Genomic DNA, 22,238 nt, shown 5'->3' on the forward strand with positions numbered 1-22,238 from the left:
CTGTAGGAGATTACAGAGATAGGGAGGGGGTGTAGGGGCTGGAGGAGGTTACAGAGATAGGGAGGGGGTGTAGGGGCTGGAGGAGGTTACAGAGATAGGGAGGGGGTGTAGGGGCTGGAGGAGGTTACAGAGATAGGGAGAGGGTGTAGGGGCTGGAGGAGGTTACAGAGATAGGGAGAGGGTGTAGGGGCTGGAGGGGGTTACAGAGATAGGGAGGGAGTGTAGGGGCTGAAGGAGGTTACAGGAATAGGGAGGGTGTGTAGGGGCTGGAGGAGGTTACAGAGATAGGGAGGGGTTTTAGGGGCTGGAGGGGGTTACAGAGATAGGGAGGTGGTGTAGGGGCTGGAGGGGGTTACAGAGATAGGGAGGGGGGTGTAGGGGCTGGAGGAGGTTACAGAGATAGGGAGGGGGGTGTAGGGGCTGGAGGAGGTTACAGAGATAGGGAGGGGGGTGTAGGGGCTGGAGGGGGTTACAGAGATAGGGAGGGGGTGTAAGGGCTGGAGGGGGTTACAGAGATAGGGAGGGGGTGTAGGGGGCTGGAGGGGGTTACAGAGATAGGGAGGGGGTGTAGGGGGCTGGAGAGGGTTACGGAGATAGGGAGGGGGTGTAGGGGCTGGAGGAGGTTACAGAGATAGGGAGGGGGTGTAGGGGCTGGAGGAGGTTACAGAGATAGGGAGAGGGTGTAGGGGCTGGAGGAGGTTACAGAGATAGGGAGGGGGTCTAGGGGGCTGGAGGAGGTTGCAGAGATAGGGAGGGGGGTGTAGGGGCTGGAGGGGGTTACAGAGAAAGGGACGGGTGTAGGGGCTGGAGGAGGTTACAGAGATAGGGAGAGGGTTGTTGGGGGCTGGAGGAGGTTACAGAGATAGGGAGGGGGTGTAGGGGCTGGAGGAGGTTACAGAGATAGGGAGGGGGTGTAGGGGGCTGGAGGAGGTTGCAGAGATAGGGAGGGGGTGTAGGGGCTGGAGGAGGTTACAGAGATAGGGAGGGGGGGTGTAGGGTCTGGAGGGGGTTACAGAGATAGGGAGGGGGGTGTAGGGGCTGGAGGGGGTTACAGAGATAGGGAGGGGGTGTAGGGGCTGGAGGGGGTTACAGAGATAGGGAGGGGGGGTGTAGGGGCTGGAGGGGGTTACAGAGATAGGGAGGGGGGGTGTAGGGGCTGGAGGAGGTTACAGAGATAGGGAGGGGGTGTCGGGGCTGGAGGAGGTTACAGAGATAGGGAGGGGGTGTAGGGGCTGGAGGGGGTTACAGAGATAGGGAGGGGGTCTAGGGGGATGGAGGAGGTTACAGAGATAGGGAGGGGGGTGTAGGGGCTGGAGGGGGTTACAGAGATAGGGAGGGGGTGTAGGGGCTGGAGGAGGTTACAGAGATAGGGAGTGGGTCCAGGGGGATGGAGGAGGTTACAGAGATAGGGGAGGGGGTGTAGGGGCTGGAGGGGGTTACAGAGTCAGGGAGGGGGTGTAGGGGCTCGAGGGGGTTACAGAGATAGGGAGGGGGGGTGTAGGGGCTGGAGGGGGTTACAGAGATAGGGAGGGGGTGTAGGGGGCTGGAGAGGGTTACAGAGATAGGGAGGGGGTGTAGGGGCTGGAGGGGGTTACAGAGATAGGGAGGGGGGTGTAGGGGCTGGAGGAGGTTACAGAGATAGGGAGGGGGTGTAGGGGCTGGAGGGGGTTACAGAGATAGGGAGGGGGTGTAGGGGCTGGAGGAGGTTACAGAGATAGGGAGGGGGTCCAGGGGGATGGAGGAGGTTTTGGGTTGGCTGACGGACGAAGGGAGACTGGAGAATGCCGTCACCTCACATCGCCCCTCCACCTGGCCGCCATCTTCCGAGGCGCGCCCATCTCCCTCCGCATTCCTGGAACTCTGGGCTGGTCGGGAAGTCCGGAGCCCGGCGTTCCGGCTTCCTCAGTTGTTAATCTGCTCCTCCTGCCAGGTGGAGGTCGGGATGGCGCTGTAGGGGTCCACCACCATGCGGGCACAGCGCACGATCATGATGAGGAGGAAGAGGCAGAGAAGCGCCAGGAATGCCAGGGCAAAGCCTTTGTCCAGGTCCACATAGTGGTGATCCGCCTCGGTTACCGTGGACATCATTCCCGTGCCCACCTCCGCCTGGCCCCTCCCCTGGTCCCTCGCTCCCGAATCTTCAGCTCCCGGGTGCCGGAAGTTGCCACTTTTCTCCTGTCGGGAGAGAGAGAAATCGTTATCCGGGAAGTGGAGTCGGGAAGAGGTACCAATTACGTCAACCCTAATTGTTGGGCCAATCGCCTACAAGGTCACAAAGATTGGGAAGCGTGCACACTATTGCAGCCCGTACCCCAATGCAGCAAGACCTGGACAATATCCAGGCTCAGGCTGACACGTGCCAAGTAACCAGTGACCATCACTGAATCCCCCCACTATCAACATCCTGGGGGTTCCCATTGACCAGAAACTGAGCTGGACCCAGCCATATAAATACTGTGGCTCCCAGAGCAGGTCAGAGGCTGGGAATCCTGCGGAGAGTAACTCACCTCCTGACTCCCCCAAAGCCTGTCCACCATCTACACGGCACAAGTCAGGAGTGTGATGGAACACTCTCCACTTGCCTGGATGAGTGTAACTCCAACAACAATCTCCACTTGCCTGGATGAGTGCGGCTCCAACAACAATCTCCACTTGCCTGGATGAGTGCGGCTCCAACAACACTCTCCACTTGCCTGGATGAGTGTAACTCCAACAACAATCTCCACTTGCCTGGATGAGTGCGGCTCCAACAACAATCTCCACTTGCCTGGATGAGTGCGGCTCCAACAACACTCTCCACTTGCCTGGATGAGTGCGGCTCCCAACAACAATCTCCACTTGCCTGGATGAGTGCGGCTCCAACAACAATCTCCACTTGCCTGGATGAGTGCGGCTCCCAACAACAATCTCCACTTGCCTGGATGAGTGCGGCTCCAACAACAATCTCCACTTGCCTGGATGAGTGCGTCTCCAACAACAATCTCCACTTGCCTGGATGAGTGCAGTTCCCAACAACAATCTCCACTTGCCTGGATGAGTGCGGCTCCAACAACAATCTCCACTTGCCTGGATGAGTGCGGTTCCCAACAACAATCTCCACTTGCCTGGATGAGTGCGGCTCCAACAACAATCTCCACTTGCCTGGATGAGTGCGGCTCCAACAACAATCTCCACTTGCCTGGATGAGTGCGGCTCCAACAACAATCTCCACTTGCCTGGATGAGTGCAGTTCCCAACAACAATCTCCACTTGCCTGGATGAGTGCGGCTCCAACAACAATCTCCACTTGCCTGGATGAGTGCAGTTCCCAACAACAATCTCCACTTGCCTGGATGAGTGCGGCTCCAACAACAATCTCCACTTGCCTGGATGAGTGCGGCTCCAATAACAATCTCCACTTGCCTGGATGAGTGCGGCTCCAACAACAATCTCCACTTGCCTGGATGAGTGCGGCTCCCAACAACAATCTCCACTTGCCTGGATGAGTGCGGCTCCCAACAACAATCTCCACTTGCCTGGATGAGTGCGGCTCCCAACAACAATCTCCACTTGCCTGGATGAGTGCGGCTCCCAACAACAATCTCCACTTGCCTGGATGAGTGCGGCTCCCAACAACAATCTCCACTTGCCTGGATGAGTGCGGCTCCAACAACAATCTCCACTTGCCTGGATGAGTGTGGCTCCAACAACAATCTCCACTTGCCTGGATGAGTGCGGCTCCCAACAACAATCTCCACTTGCCTGGATGAATGCGGCTCCAACAACAATCTCCACTTGCCTGGATGAGTGCGGCTCCCAACAACAATCTCCACTTGCCTGGATGAATGCGGCTCTAACAACAATCTCCACTTGCCTGGATGAGTGCAGCTCCCAACAACAATCTCCACTTGCCTGGATGAGTGCGGCTCCAACAACAATCTCCACTTGCCTGGATGAGTGCGGCTCCCAACAACAATCTCCACTTGCCTGGATGAGTGCGGCTCCAACAACAATCTCCACTTGCCTGGATGAGTGCGGCTCCAACAACAATCTCCACTTGCCTGGATGAGTGCGGCTCCCAACAACAATCTCCACTTGCCTGGATGAGTGTAACTCCAACAACAATCTCCACTTGCCTGGATGAGTGCGGCTCCAACAACAATCTCCACTTGCCTGGATGAGTGTAACTCCAACAACAATCTCCACTTGCCTGGATGAGTGCGGCTCCCAACAACACTCGAGAAGCTCGACACCATCCAGGACAAAGCAGCCCCGCTCGATCGACACGCTGACCACAAACACTCACTCCCTCCACCCCCGACACAGCCGTGTGAACCGTCTACAAGATGCACCGCAGCGACTCACCAAGGCTCCTTCAACAGCACCTTCCAAACCCGCCACCTCTACCATCTAGAAGGACAAGGGGGGGGCAGCAGACACATGGGGAACACCCACCGCCTGCAAGCTCCCCCTCCGAGCCACTCACACCATCCCGACTGGGAAATATATCGGCCGTTCCTTCACTGCGGCTGGGGTCAAAATCCCGGAACTCCCTCCCTAACAGCACTGTGGGTGTACCTACCCCACACACAGGGACTGACTGATGTCCAATAACAATCCTGGAACTCCCTCCCTAACAGCACTGTGGGTGTACCTACCCCACACACGGGGACTGACTGATGTCCAATAAAAATCCCGGAACTCCCTCCCTAACAGTGCTGTGGGTGTACCTACCCCACACACGGGGACTGACTGATGTCCAATAAAAATCCCGGAACTCCCTCCCTAACAGCGCTGTGGGTGTACCTACCCCACACACGGGGACTGACTGATGTCCAATAAAAATCCCGGAACTCCCTCCCTAACAGCGCTGTGGGTGTACCTACCTCACACACGGGACCTGACTGATATCCAATAACAATCCTGGAACTCCTTCCCTAACAGCACTGTGGGTGTACGTACCTCACACACGGGAACTGACTGATATCCAATAACAATCCTGGAACTCCCTCCCTAACAGCACTGTGGGTGTACCTACCCCACACACGGGGACTGACTGATGTCCAAGAACAATCCTGGAACTCCCTCCCTAACAGCACTGTGGGTGTACCTACCCCACACACGGGGACTGACTGATGTCGAAGAACAATCCTGGAACTCCCTCCCTAACAGCACTGTGGGTGTACCTACCCCACACACGGGGACTGCAGCGGGTTCAAGATGGCGGCTCTCCCACCACTTTCTCAAGGGGTGATTAGGGATGGGAGATCGCGATGTCCCTGACCCGTAAATAGGTGTTGGGGAAAAAAAATTAGGTTTGGTATAGAATTAGTGATGTGTAAAACCTGCATTGAAATTCAGTCAGTCCACACTGCGTACAGTCCCCGTTGCAAATTTATACAAAGGTTGCAGAGCCATTGGAGGGAGTTGAAGATCTACAAAGATTACACCAAAGAATAAAGAACAGTATAGCACAGGAACAGGCCCTTCGGCCCTTCAATCCTGCGCTGATCATGATGCCTGCCGAAATTAAAACCGTCTGCACTTACGGAGTCCGGATCCTTCCATTCCCATCCTATTCCTAATCCTATGAGGTGGCACAGTGGGTTAGCACAGCTGCCTCACAGCGCTAGGGACCTGGGTTCGATTCCCGGCTCGGGGTCACTGTCTGTGCGGAGTCTGCGCGTTCTCCCCGTGTCTGCGTGGGTTTCCTCTGGTTTCCTCCCACAGTCCGAAAGACGTGCTGGTTAGGGTGCGTCGGTCGTGCTAAATTCTCCCTCAGTGTAACCCCAACAGGAGTGTGGCGACTAGGGGATTTTCACAGTAACTTCATTGCGGTGTTAATGTAAGCCGACTTGTGACACGAATAAATTGAAGAAAAAAACTCATGTATTCATCCAGTTGTCCCTTAAACGCCGCGATCGTACCTGCTCCCACCACCTTCCCCGGGCAGCGCATTCCAGACATTCACCACCCTCTGTGTAAAAAAACTTACCTCACACATCTCCTCTAAACTATTCCCCACGCGCTTTCAACCTCTGTCCCCGAGTACTTGACTCTTCCACCCTAGGAAAGAACATCTGACTATCCACTCTGTCCGTGCCTCTCATAATCTTGTAGACTTCTATCAGGTCCCCCCTCAACCTCCGTCACTCCAGTGAGAACAAACCAAGTTTCTCCAACCTCTCCTCATAGCTAATGCCCTCCATACCAGGCAACATCCTGGTAAATCTTTTCTGTAACCCTCTCCAAAGCCTCCACATCTCTCTGGTAGTGTGGCGACCAGAATTGGACACAATATTCTAAATGAGGCCTAACTAAGGTTCTACAAAGCTGCAACATGACTTGGAAATGGGCTGGTAGAAAGAAGGCTGTGGAGGTGAGAGTTCGCTGAATATTTTTTCAGCAAGGGTAGATAGATTCTTGTTAGGTGAGGGGATCGGGTGTTACTGGGGGTTGATGGGAATCTAGATATGCCAACACAAAGAGGGAAGCGAGGATCTTACTGAGTGGCGCAGAAGGCTCGAGAGACCAAGTGGCCTCATCCTGCTCCTACTCCATCTGTTCCCTTGACTATAGAAAGCTGAGCTGGTGTCGTCCTCAAGACGGTGACCGTACTTAGCGCTGCTGCCTCACAGCGCCAGGGACCCGGGTTCGATTCCCAGCTTGGGTCACTGTCCGTGCGGAGTCTGCACCTTCTCCCCGTTGTAAGTTTTAGGGCAAATCCTCCAGGATTAAAGAACCCAGGGTTAAGGAGAATGGACAATTTGTTAAAATGGCCGGCTGGCTGTCAAAACTCCCAAGCGCAAACCTGTCGGTGGAACCTTTACAACCACATGAATATGCAAGAGGCTGGGAATAAGGAGAAGGTCGAGACGGGGATGATCTAATCAACAGGAAACAAAGGAGAAACCATGGCCAGCAGACAAGGAGTAAATAGCCCAGCAGCAAGACAATGAGAACAGAGATCAGCCCATCCACAGACAACATTAAGACCAAACTCGCTGCTGGGATACCAATCAGGCCGATTCAGAAAACATTTTAAAAACATTATAATATCGATTAAGGGCAGCCCCGACAGTTCCGGCCCTTTGTTCCAGTCGATCCAAACTACCAGTGATCAAAAATTGCTTCATGCAAGAGAATCACCGGGGAGGTTTAAAAAGGACAAGCGAGTAACGGCTCGCGTGCTCTCTCTCTCTCTCTTGATGTGCGCTCTCACTCTCTCTCTCTCTCACTCTCTCTCTCTCTCGCTCTCTCTCACTCTCTCTCTCGATGTCCGCTCTCTCTTTCTCTCTCTCTCGCTTTCGATGTGTGCGCGCTCTCTCTCTCTCTCTCGATGTGCGCCTGCTCTCTCTCTCTCTCTCTCACTCTCGATTGGCCATGCTAAATTGCCCCTTAGGGTCCAAAGATGTGTAGGTTGGGTGGATTGGCCATGCTAAATTGCCCCTTAGTGTACCCGAACAGGAGTGTGGCGACTGGGGGATATTCGCAGAAACTTCATTGCGGTGTTAATGTCAACCAACTTGTGACACTAATAAATAAACTGTAAAGAATCCAGGATGCTAGAAAGCGTCACTGAGCAAAGGGAGGGGAGCAGAATAAGGATGTTCCTTGTCTGTAACTCACGGCAACCTGTACACAACTGATAGTTGATTATTATTTGTGAATGGAACAATCAAATATTTACGAGCCCAACAGCTGATGTGATTGTCTTCCTGGCTTTGCAATTGTCAAAGGCTGGATTAATATCTCAGTCACACAGCATCCCATAACTGTCCTGGGAGTGTTTGATGGGGGGACAGTGTAGAGGGAGCTTTACTCTGTATCTAACCCCGTGCTGTACCTGTCCTGGGGAGTGTTTGATGGGGACAGTGTAGAGGGAGCTTTACTCTGTATCTAACCCCGTACTGTACCTGTCCTGGGAGTGTTTGATGGGGGACAGTGTAGAGGGAGCTTTACTCAGTATCTAACCCCGTGCTGTACCTGTCCTGGGAGTGCTTGATGGGGGGACAGTGTAGAGGGAGCTTTACTCTGTATCTAACCCCATGCTGTACCTGTCCTGGGAGTGTTTGATGGGGACAGTGTAGAGGGAGCTTCACTCTGTATCTAACCCCGTGTTGTACCTGTCCTGGGAGTGTTTGATGGGGGACAGTGTATAGGGAGCTTTACTCTGTATCTAACCCCGTGCTGTACCTGTCCTGGGGGTGTTTGATGGGGGACAGTGTAGAGGGAGCTTTACTCTCTATCTAACCCCGTGTTGTACCTGTCCTGGGAGTGTTTGATGGGGGACAGTGTAGAGGGAGCTTTACTCTGTATCTAACCCTGTGCTGTCCCTGTCCTGGGGAGTGTTTGATGGGGGACAGTGTAGAGGGAGCTTTACTCTGTATCTAACCCCGTGCTGTACCTGTCCTGGGAGTGTTTGATGGGGGGACAGTGTAGAGGGAGCTTTACTCTGTATCTAACCCCATGCTGTACCTGTCCTTGGGAGTGTTTGATGGGGACAGTGTAGAGGGAGCTTTACTCTGTATCTAACCCCGTGCTGTATCTGTCCTGGGAGTATTTGATGGGGACAGTGTAGAGGGAGCTTTATTTTGTATCTAACCCCGTGCTGTACCTGTCCTGGGAGTGTTTGATGGGGACAGTGGAGAGGGAGCTTTACTCTGTATCTAACCCCGTGCTGTACCTGTCCTGGGAGTATTTGATGGGGACAGTGTAGAGGGAGCTTTACTCTGTATCAAACCCCGTGCTGTACCTGTCCTGGGAGTGTTTGATGGGGACAGTGTAGAGGGAGCTTTACTCTGTATCTAACCCCGTGCTGTACCTGTCCTGGGAGTATTTGATGGGGACAGTGTAGAGGGAGCTTTACTCTGTATCTAACCCCGTGCTGTACCTGTCCTGGGAGTATTTGATGGGGACAGTGTAGAGGGAGCTTTATTTTGTATCTAACCCCGTGCTGTACCTGTCCTGGGAGTATTTGATGGGGATCATGACGTGGAGATGCCGGCGTTGGACTGGGGTAAACACAGTAAGGAGTCTAACAACACCAGGTTAAAGTCCAACAGGTTTATTTGGTAGCAAACGCCACTAGCTTTCGGAGCGCTGCTCCTTCGTCAGGGAGTGGGAGATCTGCTCATAAACAGCAAACAGGGCATATAGAGACACAAACTCAATTTACAGAATAATGAATAATGATTGGAATGCGAGTTTTTACAGCTAATCAAGTCTTAAAGGTACAGACAATGTGAGTGGAGAGAGGGTTAAGCACAGGTTAAAGATGTGTATTGTCTCCAGACAGGACAGCCAGTGAGACTTTGCAGGTCCAGGCAAGTTGTGGGAGTTACAGATAGTGTGACATGAACCCAAGATCCCGGTTGAGGCCGTCCTCATGTGTGCGGAACCTGGCTATCAGTCTCTGCTCAGCGACTCTGCGCTGTCGTGTGTTGTGAAGGCCTCCTTGGAGAACGCTTACCCGAATATCAGAGGCCGAATGTCCGTGACCGCTGAAGTGTTCCCCAACAGGAAGAGAACAGTCTTGCCTGGTGATTGTCGAGTTGTGTTCATTCATCCGTTGTCGTAGCGTCGGCATGGTTTCCCCAATGTACCATGCCTCGGGACATCCTTTCCTGCAGCGTATCAGGTAGACAACGTTGGCCGAGTTGCAAGAGTATGTACCGTGTACCTGGTGGATGGTGTTCTCACGTGAGATGATGGCTCCAGCCATCCCCAGCATCCCCCATGATGATGGCATTGCTGCAACTGCCTCAATACTCAACGCCGACAACTGCCAGTTTCCAGATGCAATTTTACAACTCATCCGCTTCATCCTGGACCACAATGTCTTCACCTTCAACAACCAGTTCTTCATCCAGACACACAGAACAGCCATGGGGACCAAATTCACACCTCAATATGCCAACATCTTCATGCACAGGTTCGAACAAGACTTCTTCACCGCACAGGACCTTCAACCGATGCTATACACGAGATACATCGATGACATTTTCCTTCTTTGGACTCATGGTGAACAATCACTGAAACAACTATATGATGACATCAACAAGTTCCATCCCACCATCAGACTCACCATGGACTACTCTCCGGAATCGGTTGCATTCTTGGACACACGCATCTCCATCAAGGACGGTCACCTCAGCACCTCACTGTACCGCAAGCCCACGGATAACCTCACGATGCTCCACTTCTCCAGCTTCCACCCTAAACACGTTAAAGAAGCCATCCCCTACGGATAAGCCCTCCGTATACACGGGATCTGCTCGGATGAGGAGGATCGCAACAGACACCTCCAGACGCTGAAAGATGCCCTCATAAGAACAGGGTATGGCGTTCAACTCATCGATCATCAGTTCCGATGCGCCACAGCGAAAAACCGCACCGACCTCCTCAGAAGACAAATACGGGACACGGTGGACAGAGTACCCTTCGTCGTCCAGTACTTCCCCGGAGTGGAGAAGCTATAACATCTCCTCCGGAGTCTTCAACATGTCATTGATGAAGATGAACATCTCACCAAGGCCATCCCCACACCCCCACTTCTTGCCTTCAAACAACCGCACAACCTCAAACAGACCATTGTCCGCAGCAAACTACCCAGCCTTCAGGAGAACAGTGACCACGACACCACACAACCCTGCCACAGCAACCGCTGCAAGACGTGCCGGATCATCGACATGGATGCCATCATCTCACGTGAGAACACCATCCACCAGGTACACGGTACCTACTCTTGCAACTCGGCCAACGTTGTCTACCTGATACGCTGCAGGAAAGGATGTCCCGAGGCATGGTACATTGGGGAAACCATGCAGACGCTACGACAACGGATGAATGAACACCGCTCGACAATCACCAGGCAAGACTGTTCTCTTCCTGTTGGGGAGCACTTCAGCAGTCACGGGCATTCGGCCTCTGATCTTCGGGTAAGCATTCTCCAAGGCGGCCTTCGCGACACACGACAGCGCAGAGTCGCTGAGCAGAGACTGATAGCCAAGTTCCGCACACATGAGGACGGCCTCAACCGGGATCTTGGGTTCATGTCACACTATCTGTAATCCCCACAACTTGCCTGGACTTGCAAAGTCTCACTGGCTGTCCTGTCTGGAGACAATACACATCTCTTTAACCTGTGCTAATGCTCTCTTCACTCACATTGTCTGTACCTTTAAGACTTGATTAGCTGTAAAGACTCGCATTCCAATCATTATTCATTATTCTGTAAATTGAGTTTGTGTCTCTATATGCCCTGTTTGCTGTTTATGAGCAGATCTCCCACTCACCTGATGAAGGAGCAGCACTCCGAAAGCTAGTGGCTTTTGCTACCAAATAAACCTGCTGGACTTTAACCTGGTGTTGTTAGACTCCTTACAGTGTTTGATGAGGGACAGTGTAGTGGGAGATTTACTCTGTATCTAAACCCGTGCTGTACCTGTCCTGGGAGTGTTTGATGGGGGGACAGTGTAGAGGGAGCTTTACTCTGTATCTAACCCCGTGCTGTACCTGTCCTGGGAGTGTTTGATGGGGGGACAGTGTAGAGGGAGCTTTACTCTGTATCTAACCCCGTGCTGTACCTGTCCTGGGAGTGTTTGATGGGGGGACAGTGTAGAGGGAGCTTTACTCTGTATCTAACCCCGTGCTGTACCTGTCCTGGGAGTGTTTGATGGGGGGACAGTGTAGAGGGAGCTTTATTCTGTATCTAACCCCGTGCTGTACCTGTCCCCTTCCCTATCTCTGTAACCTCCTCCAGCCCCTACACCCCCTCCCTATCTCTGTAACCTCCTCCAGCCCCTACACTCTCTCCCTATCTCTGCAACCTCCTCCAGCCCCTACACCCCCTCCCTATCTCTGTAACCTCCTCCAGCCCCTACACTCTCTCCCTATCTCTGTAACCTCCTCCAGCCCCTACACCCCCTCCCTATCTCTGTAACCTCCTCCAGCCCCTACACTCTCTCCCTATCTCTGTAACCTCCTCCAGCCCCTACACCCCCTCCCTATCTCTGTAACCCCCTCCAGCTCCTACACCCCCTTCCCTATCTCTGCAACCACCTCCAGCCCCTACACCCCCCTCCCTATCTCTCTAACCTCCTCCAGCCGCTACACCCCCTACCTATCTCTGTAACTCCTCCAGCCCCTACACCCCCTCCCTATCTCTCTAACCTCCTCCAGCCCCTACACCCCCTCCCTATCTCTCTAACCTCCTCCAGCCCCTACACCCCCTCCCTATCTCTCTAACCTCCTCCAGCCCCTACACCCCCTCCCTATCTCTCTAACCTCCTCCAGCCCCTACACCCCCTCCCTATCTCTCTAACCTCCTCCAGCCCCTACACCCCCTCCCTATCTCTCTAACCTCCTCCAGCCCCTACACTCTCTCCCTATCTCTGTAACCTCCTCCAGCCCCTACACCCCCTCCCTATCTCTGTAACCCCCTCCAGCTCCTACACCCCCTTCCCTATCTCTGCAACCACCTCCAGCCCCTACACCCCCCTTCCTATCTCTCTAACCTCCTCCAGCCCCTACACCCCCTACCTATCTCTGTAACTCCTCCAGCCCCTACACCCCCTCCCTATCTCTCTAACCTCCTCCAGCCCCTACACCCCCTCCCTATCTCTCTAACCTCCTCCAGCCCCTACACCCCCTCCCTATCTCTCTAACCTCCTCCAGCCCCTACACCCCCTCCCTATCTCTCTAACCTCCTCCAGCCCCTGCACCCCCTCCCTATCTCTCTAACCTCCTCCAGCCCCTACACCCCCTCCCTATCTCTCTAACCTCCTCCAGCCCCTACATCCCTCCGAGATCTCTGCGCTCCTCCAATTCCGGCCTCTCGAGCATCCCCCGATTCCCATCGCTCCGCCATTGGCGGCCGTGCCTTCAGCTGTCTGGGGGGCCCTAAACTCTGGAATTCCCTCCCTGAACCCCTCCACCTCTCTCTCTCTCTCTCTCTACCTCACTCTCTCTCTCTATCTCTGTCTGTCTGCCTTTCTCTTTCTGTTTTTGTCTCTCACTCTCCGTCTCCGTCTCCCTCTCCGTCTCCCTCTGTCTCTCTCTCTCTGTCTCTCTTCTCTCTCTCTTTGTCTCTGTCTGTCTGTCTCTCTCTGTTTTTCTTTCTCTCTCACTGTCTGGCTCTCTCTCCCTCTCTCTCCCTACATTAAGACGCTCCTTATACGAGCTTTTGGTCGCCAGTCCCTAATATCTCCACACGAGGATCGAGGAGGGTGGGTCAGATCTATTCTGACTTGTCCCTTATTGGGCCCTTGTGCCTGTTTGGAGTGGCTATATAAATGCACTTGTTGTTATCTGCGAATCCTGTGGAGTGTTGGATGTGTTGTTGTGATTATACAGGGCCTTGGGGAGGCCACACCGAGAGTATTGTGGGCAGTTTTGGCCTCCTTTTCTGAGGAAGGATGTTCTTGCTCTCGAGGGAGTGCAGCGAAGGTTTACCAGGCTGATTCCGGGGATGGCGGGACTGATGTACGAGGAGAAATTGACGAGGTTAGGATTGTTTTCACTGGTGTTCAGACGGATGCGGGGGGATCTCATAGAGACTTATAAAATTCTAACAGGACTGGACAGGGTAGATAGAATCCCTACAGTGCAGAAGGAGGCCATTTGGCCCATCGAGTCTGCACCGACAACAATCCCACCCAGGCCCCATCCCCATAAATATACCCCGCTAATCCCTCTAACCTCCACATCCCGGGACACTAAGGGGCAATTTAGCATGGCCAATCCACCTAACCTGCACATCTTTGGACACTAAGGGGCAATTTAGCATGGCCAATCCACCTAACCTGCACATCTTTGGACACTAAGGGGCAATTTAGCATGGCCAATCCACCTAACCTACACATCTTTGGACACTAAGGGGCAATTTAGCATGGCCAATCCACCTAACCTACACATCTTTGGACACTAAGGGACAATTTAGCATGGCCAATCCACCTAATCTACACATCTTTGGACACTAAGGGGCAATTTAGCATGGCCAATCCACCTAACCTACACATCTTTGGACACTAAGGGACAATTTAGCACGGCCAATCCACCTAACCTACACATCTTTGGACACTAAGGGACAATTTAGCATGGCCAATCCACCTAACCTACACATCTTTGGACACTAAGGGGCAATTTAGCATGGCCAATCCACCTAACCCGCACATCTTTGGACACTAAGGGGCAATTTAGCACGGCCAATCCACCTAACCTGTACATCTTTGGACACTAAGGGGCAATTTAGCATGGCCAATGTGCCTAACCCACACATCTTTCGGACTATGGGAGGAAACCGGAGCACCCGGAGGAAACCCATGCAGACACGGGGAGAACGTGCAGACTCCGCACAGACAGTGATTCAAACTGAGAATCTGTTTAGGCCTCAACTACTTCCTGTGGGAATGAATTCCACAGGCTCACCACTCTCTTGGGTGAAGAAATGTCTCCTCATCTCCGTCCTAAATGGTCTACCCCGAATCCTCAGACTGTGACCCCCTGGTTCTGGACACCCCCTTCCTGCATCATGGGGCTGGCACGGTGGCACAGCGGGTTAGCACTGCTGCCTCACAGCGTCAAGGACCCGGGTTCGATTCCCGGCTTACGTTACTGTCTGTGCGGAGTCTGCACGTTCTCCCCGTGTCTGCATGGGTTTCCTCCGGGTGCTCCGGTTTCCTCCCACAGTCCGAAAGACTGGTTAGGTGGATTGGCCGTGCTAAATTGCCCCTTAGTGTCCAAAGATGAGCAGGTTAGGTGGATTGGCCATGCTAAATTGCCCCTTAGTGTCCAAAGATGTGCAGGTTAGGTGGATTGGCCATGCTAAATTGCCCCTTAGTGTCCAAAGATGTGCAGGTTAGGGGGATTGGCCGTGCTAAATTGCCCCTTAGTGTCCAAAGATGTGCAGGTTAGGTGGATTGGCCATGCTAAATTGCCCCTTAGTGTCCAAAGACGAGCAGGTTAGGTGGATTGGCCGTGCTAAATTGCCCCTTAGTGTCCAAAGATGTGCAGGTTAGGTGGATTGGCCGTGCTAAATTGCCCCTTTGTGTCCAAAGATGAGCAGGTTAGGGTGGATTGGCCATGCTAAATTGCCCCTTAGTGTCCAAAGATGAGCAGGTTAGGTGGATTGGCCATGCTAAATTGCCCCTTAGTGTCCAAAGATGTGCAGGTTAGGTGGATTGGCCATGCTAAATTGCCCCTTAGTGTCCAAAGATGTGCAGGTTAGGGGGATTGGCCGTGCTAAATTGCCCCTTAGTGTCCAAAGATGTGCAGGTTAGGTGGATTGGCCATGCTAAATTGCCCCTTAGTGTCCAAAGACGAGCAGGTTAGGTGGATTGGCCGTGCTAAATTGCCCCTTAGTGTCCAAAGATGTGCAGGTTAGGTGGATTGGCCGTGCTAAATTGCCCCTTTGTGTCCAAAGATGAGCAGGTTAGGGTGGATTGGCCGTGCTAAATTGCCCCTTAGTGTCCAAAGATGAGCAGGTTAGGGTGGATTGGCCGTGCTAAATTCTCCCTCAGTGTTACCCGAACAGGAGTGGGGCGACTGGGGAATTTTCACAGTAACTTCATTGCAGTGTTAATGTAAGCCGACTTGTGACACTAATAAATAAACTTTATTGAATGTATTGAAGAGGCGGCTGGATATAGCACTTGGGGGCAAACGGGGTCAAAGGTTACGGGGAGAAAGCAGGATTAGGCTATTGAGTTGGATGATCAGCCATGATGGTGATGAATGGCGGAGCAGCTCGAAGGGCCGAATGGCCTCCCCCTGCTCCTATCCTCTATGTTTCTGCAGGCAGCTTAACTGAGCTTTGGAGAGAGAGAGGGAGAGAGAGGGGGAGAGATGTTGAAGGTCGTGTTACTGTGCCTGTTGGCCCACTCACTGAGGCTCTTGTAGTTACCCCTCGGGCAGTTCTACCCTGGGGAAACAGCACGCCAACCCCAGTCCCTACGCAAAGCCCCCTCCCCAACTCCGTCCCCGGCTGATTCACTTTCAAGGGTAGAGTTTCATTTACCTTGGTTCGGGGAAATTGATCTCTCTCTCTCTCTCCACCTCTCCGTCTCTCCTTCTCACTGCCCGGCGTTCTGGAACACCGCGCTGTCTTTCCCTCTCCTAGCAGTGTGGACGGTGGGTTGTGCGCAGAGTGGGACGCCCGGCGACCTTGCCCTGTTTAGCCACGGGCTCACTGTCCGCTATCCCAGCTCCGAGTCGCCAGGACTGAGGGAATTTGCCAGCGTCGAGTTACACACTGTCCCAGAGATCAAATGACTCTCTCTGTCTCCGTCCCTCTGTCTCCCTCCCTCTGTCTCTCTTCTTCTGTCTCTCTCCCTCCCTCTCTCTCCCTCCCTCTGCCTCTATCTATCTCCTTGTCTCTCCCTCTGTCTCTCTCTCTCTCTCTCTCTGTGTCTCCCTCTCTGTCTCTCTCTCTGTCTATCTCTCTCTCTCTGTATCTCTCTCTCTGTCTCTCTCTCTCATTTTGTCTCTCTCTCTGTGTCCCTATCCCCCCTCTCTCTCTCTCACTTACTCTCTGTCTCCTCTATCCCTCTGCCTCTCTCTCTGACTCTCTCTCTCTCTCTCTGTCTCTCTCTCTCTCTCTGTCTGTCTCTGTGTCTCCCTCTCTGTCTCTCTCTCTGTATCTCTCTCTCTCGCTCTGTCTCTCTCGCTCTCGCTCTGTCTCTCTCTCTCTCTCTGTGTCCCTCTCCCCCCTCTCTCTCTCTCACTTACTCTCTGTCTCCTCTATCCCTCTCTCTCTGTCTGACTCTCTCTCTCTCTGTCTCTCTCTCTCTTTCTCTGTGTCTCTCTGTGTGTCTCTCTCTCTTTCTCTGTGTGTCTCTCTGTGTGTGTCTCTCTGTGTGTGTCTGTCTCTGTGCGTCTGTCTCTCTCTCTCTTTCTCTCTGTCTCTCTCTCTCTCTCTCTCTCTCTCTCTCTCTCTCTCTCTCTCTCTCTCTCTCTCTCTCTCTGTCTCTCTCTCTCTCTGTCTCTCTCTCTCTCTGTCTCTCTCTCTCTCTGTCTCTCTCTCTCTGTCTCTCTCTCTCTGTCTCTCTCTCTCTGTCTCTCTCTCTCTGTCTCTCTCTCTCTCTCTGTCTCTCTGTCTCTCTCTCTCTCTGTCTCTCTCTCTCTCTGTCTCTCTCTCTCTGTCTCTCTCTCTCTGTCTCTCTCTCTGTCTCTCTCTCTCTCTGTCTGTCTCTCTCTCTGTCTGTCTCTCTCTCTGTCTGTCTCTCTCTCTGTCTGTCTCTCTCTCTCTCTCTCTCTGTCTCTCTCTCTCGCTCTCTCTCTTCCTGTCTCTCTCTCTCTCTCTGTCTCTCTCTGTCTCTGAATCAATCCATCCACTCATCCCCACTCCACCGCCAGTGATTTGAGCCTCATAATCTCGCCCAACATTCCTGAGAGTGTTCGGAGGGAGGGCTGCATTGTCTGGGATTACCCCCTCTCTTGGGCACATGTTGAAGATTCCACCTCATTCTCCTTGCTTGTGGAAGACGGGCTGGTTGGGGAGGGGGAGATGGAGGATGAGGTGGGTAGAGTTGAGCAGGTGAGGGATGGGGTAAGAAGGGGACACTGGGGGCTCTGGGGTTTGGGTGAGTGTGTCCCCCCTGTTGGAAGCGTGGGTTCCAACCGCTGCCAACCAAGGGCTCACAGAATCATAGAATCCCTACAGTGCAGAAGGAGGCCATTAGGCCCATCAAGTCTGCACTGACAACAATCCCACCCAAGCCCCCTTCCTGCAACCTCACATATTTACCCTGCTAATCCCCCTGACACAAGGGGTAATTTACCATGGCCAATCCACCTAACCCGCACATCTTTGGACATTAAGGGCCAGTTTAGCATGGCCAATCCCCCTAACCTACACATCTTTGGACATTAAGGGGCAATTTAGCACGGCCAATCCACCTAACCTACACATCTTTGGACATTAAGGAGCAATTTAGCATGGCCAATCCCCCTAACCCGCACATCTTTGGACATTAAGGGGCAATTTAGCATGGCCAATCCCCCTAACCCGCACATCTTTGGACACTAAGGGGCAATTTAGCATGGCCAATCCACCTAACCTGCACATCTTTGGACACTAAGGGGCAATTTAGCATGGCCGATCCACCTAACCTGCACATCTTTGGACACTAAGGGGCAATTTAGCATGGCCAATCCACCTAACCTGCACATCTTTGGACACTAAGGGGCAATTTAGCACGGCCAATCCACCTAACCTGCACATCTTTGGACACCAAGGGACAATTTAGCATGGCCAATCCACCTCATCCGCACATCTTTGGACTGTGGGAGGAAACCAAAGTACCCGGAGGAAACCCACGCAGACACGGGGAGAATGTGCAAACTCCACACAGGCTCATGAACGAGAATGTTCTATTCAGTCCTCTCTGTGCAGAGCGTCCGCAATCCTGACCCCTGACCCTTTGAGGAGTCACCCTCCTCGTGTGACCTCTCGGGGTCGCGCGCCTGAGGCTACCTAAGGGCCAAGCGCTGGAAGAGCGGGATTGGAATGGATGGGTGCTTGATGGATGGTACAGATACGATGGGCCGAAGGGCCTCTCACTCTCTCTCTGTGTGCTGTAAAAACTCTACGACCAGGAGGCCACTGATTGGATGGTTGGGGGAGAGGGGGAGGGGTGGGGGCAGGAGGGGGGGGCAGGTGGAGAACGCACGTCCTGGGTTGTGACTGTGATGCCGTATGTGGGATCCTGCTGTGCGCACAAAGGCTGCCATGTTGACCGCATTTGGCCTGGAACGACTTTGTGGTTTGGGGGGGGTGCAATCTGGGGGAGGGCTGGCAGGGGATGGGGGGGGGACGGGGTGTCAGGGAAGAGGGGTGTCGGGGGAGGGGGGGCGTCCTGGGGTGCTGAAAGTCTGCTGAAGCAATGCAATGTCTTTCCTTGTTGGAAACTCAAGAGGAGACGATGGCATCTCCGAGAGAACAAAGTTTGCCTCGCCGCCATCTTCAACCACAAGGCGGGGGGGAAATAATCTCAGTGACCACCCCCTTGAACGCCCCGCATCCCCCCAACTCAGGATCTGACATGTCTCAACAAGATGGCCTCTCATTCTGCTAAACTGTGTAGGCCCCAACCCTCCCTCACTAGGTCTTGCCCTTCAGGAAACAGGTCCAGTTGGCCTTTTCCGAGCGGCTTCTAAGGTAGGGTGGGAAGGGGGGGCGGGGGTGCGACCTCACACAAGTGCCATCCCCCCACCTCCTTCCTCTGTCCTCATGACCCCCGCAAGAAACCACAAAGGGTCGTGAATGTAGCCCAGTCCCATCTCGCAAACCAGCCTCCCATCCATTGACTCTGTCTACACTTCCCGCTGCCTCGGGGAAAAGCAGCCAGCATAATCAAGGACCCCCCACGCACCCCGGACATTCTCTCTTCCACCTTCTTCCGTCGGGAAAAAGATACAAAAGTCTGAGGTCACGTACCGACCGACTCAAGAACAGCTTCTTCCCTGCTGCTGTCAGACCTTTGAATGGACCTAACTCACATTAAGTTGATCTTTCTCTACACCCTAGCTGTGACTGTAACACTACATTCTGCACCCTCTCCTTTCCTTCTCTATGAACGGTATGCTTTGTCTGTATAGTGTGCAAGAAACAAGTTTTTTTTAGGATTAATTAGGATCCTATTCATAGAAACCCTACAGTGCAGAAGGAGGCCATTCGGCCCATCGAGTCTGCACCGACCACAATCCCACCAAGGCTGTATTCCCGTACCTCTTCATATTTACCCCGCTAGTCCCCCTGACACTAGGGTCAATTTAGCATGGCCAATCCACTTAACCTGCACGTCTTTGGACACCAAGGGGCAATTTAACATGGTCAGTCACCTGAATTGCACAACTTTGGAGCGTGGGAGGAAACCGGAGCACCCGGAGGAAACCCATGCAGACACGGGGAGAACGTGCAGACTCCACACAGACAGTGACCCAAGCCGGGAATCGAAACCAGGTCCCTGGCGCTGTGAGGCAGCAGTGCTAACCCACTGTGCCACCCTGCCGCCCACTGCATCTTGATACACATGACAGTAGGTAGGGTGGCACAGTGGGTTAGCACTGCTGCCTCACTGCGTGGGTTTCCTCCGGGTGCTCCGGTTTCCTCCCACAGTCTGAAAGACGTGCGGGTTAGGATGCATTGGCCGTGCTAAATTCTCCCTCAATGTACCCGAACAGGCACCGGAGTGTGGCGACTAGGGGAATTTCACAGTAACTTCATTGCAGTGTTAATGTAAGCCGACTTGTAACTAATAAATAAACTTTTTAATAATAAATCAAATCTTTCTCTACACCCTAGCTATGACTGTAACACTACATTCTGCACTCTCTCCTTTCCTTCTCTATGAACGGTATGCTTTGTCTGTATAGCGCACAAGAAACAATACTTTTCACGGTATCCCAGTACGTGTGACAATAATAAAGTAAATCAAAAGTCTTGGGATGGTTCAGGTCCCACGGGTACAGGGCCGAAATGGAGCCTAACTCCCACTGGGCCTGTACGTGTGAGGGCTGTTGCCTGGGAGCCAAGGAGGTCGGGGAGAAAGGAGTTGGGTCTCTAACACAAATAAAAACAAAAGGTAAACTTACCAGGGAGAGGGAGGGCCTTTGTTTCTGGTTGCAGAAGGTCGTCTGCGCTGGGGAGGAGTGAGGAGAGACAAAGTGATCCCTTTATCCCCTTGAGTTGGCCCCTGGAGGGAGTTTGACGAGTCTTTTACTCCCTTCCCCTTCGAAGGTCAAAGGTGAGTGCAGACAATGGGGGAAACTGAGCCCTTCCACACAAACACCGACCTCCCCCCACTTCCCTCCCCTCACACGCATGTATCCCAAGGCCAGCAATCTGCTCCAGTCCCAAGGCTCATCTTAAAATACCTCAGCACCTGTTGTCAGCTTGTTGTGCTCTCGACGTCGGTTCCCCCGGGGGGGCCGGGGGAGGACTTGTTTTCCATCCCCAGGCCTATGTTTGGTATCCTCCAGCTCCATTCGGCCTGGGAGGGATTCCGGTCCCCAGGCAACAGGCCCCACTGCGGGTAAAGAAACAGAGAGGTGGCATCGGGGTCTCTGTTGGAGTGTTAACCCCCTCCCTCTCTGGGAAGAGTGGGCGCCAAGGCCCTTTGGCGGAATGTCACGTCGCCAGCGTGTAACTGAGGCCTAGCTGCCAGGCCCTTCTGGCATTCCAACACACAGCACGGTGCCCCTGAGGCGGCTGAAGTGGCAACGCGGTCGTCACCTCCCCCTCCTTCCGAAAGTTAGCTGCACAAAATGGATCTGGAGATAGATGGTTGGTCGTCTGAGCGACATGTCACTTGTAACTTGACGTATACAAGCTTGACGTCTGAGGGGCGTCTGAGGACTCTGGGTCTGTACCCGATGGAATTTAGAAGGATGAGGGGGGGAGAACCTCAGAGAATCCCTACAGTGCAGAAGGAGGCCATTTGGCCCATCGAGTCTGCACCGACCACAATCCCACCCAGGCCCATTCCCGTAACCCCACATATTTACCCTGCTAATCTCCCGACAATAAGGTCAATTTAGCACGGCCAATCTCCCTAACTTGCACATCTTTGGACACTCAAGGGCCATTTAGCATGGCCAATCCACCTAACCCGCACATCTTTGGACTGTGCGAGGGTAGGGAGCAACTGTTCCCTTGTGTTGAAGGGTCAGGTACAAGGGGACACAAGTTAAATTTTGATTTGATTTGATTTATTATTGTCACATGTATTGGGATAGTGAAAAGTATTGTTTCTTGGGCGCTATACAGACAAAGCATACCGTTCATAGAGTACATAGATTTGATTTATTGTCACATGTATTGGGATACAGTGAAAAGTATTGTTTCTCGCGCACTATACAGACAAAGCATACCATTCATAGAGTACATAGATTTGATTTATTGTCACATGTATTGGGATACAGTGAAAAGTATTGTTTCTCGCGCACTATACAGACAAAGCATACCGTTCATAGAGTACATAGATTTGATTTATTATTGTCACATGTATTGGGATACAGTGAAAAGTATTGTTTCTTGCGCGTTATACAGACAAAGGTGGTAGCCATGATGTGGAGATGCCGGCGTTGGACTGGGGTGGGCACAGTAAGAAGTCTCACAACACCAGGTTAAAGTCCAACAGGTTTATTTGGTAGCAGGAGCTTTCGGAGCACTGCCCTTCATCAGGTGAGTGGAGGATTGTGTTCACAAACAGGGCATATATAGACACAAACTCAATTACAAGATAATCTTTGGACTG

At 53.0% G+C, this 22,238-nt stretch overlaps 1 protein-coding gene across 1 annotated transcript; it reads right to left on the reverse strand.

Annotated features, from left to right (window-relative positions):
* Positions 1-1,759: 1,759 nt before the first annotated feature.
* On the reverse strand, positions 1,760-20,967 carry LOC144489876 (uncharacterized). Its single transcript, XM_078207705.1, has 4 exons — positions 20,857-20,967; positions 20,488-20,542; positions 15,998-16,149; positions 1,760-2,175 (listed from the first exon to the last, which is right to left on the reverse strand). The coding sequence occupies exons 1-4, from the start codon at positions 20,965-20,967 to the stop codon at positions 1,903-1,905; spliced, it is 591 nt and encodes a 196-aa protein (XP_078063831.1). The 3' UTR covers positions 1,760-1,902.
* Between the last annotated feature and the right edge of the window lie 1,271 nt (positions 20,968-22,238).

Source organism: Mustelus asterias, unplaced genomic scaffold (assembly GCF_964213995.1).
Source record: "Mustelus asterias unplaced genomic scaffold, sMusAst1.hap1.1 HAP1_SCAFFOLD_2621, whole genome shotgun sequence".
Taxonomy (NCBI): domain Eukaryota; kingdom Metazoa; phylum Chordata; class Chondrichthyes; order Carcharhiniformes; family Triakidae; genus Mustelus; species Mustelus asterias.

Bases quoted from the DNA above. Each gene is read 5' to 3' on its own strand.
- LOC144489876 (XM_078207705.1), bottom strand. From the start codon at position 20,967: ATGGAGCTGGAGGATACCAAACATAGGCCTGGGGATGGAAAACAAGTC. The intron at 16,150-20,487 runs GTACAGGCCCAG...GTGGCTAAACAG, and splicing joins CCAGGCAACAGCCCTCACAC to GGCAAGGTCGCCGGGCGTCC. The intron at 2,176-15,997 runs GTAAATGAAACT...CTCTCCCGACAG, and splicing joins ATCAATTTCCCCGAACCAAG to GAGAAAAGTGGCAACTTCCG.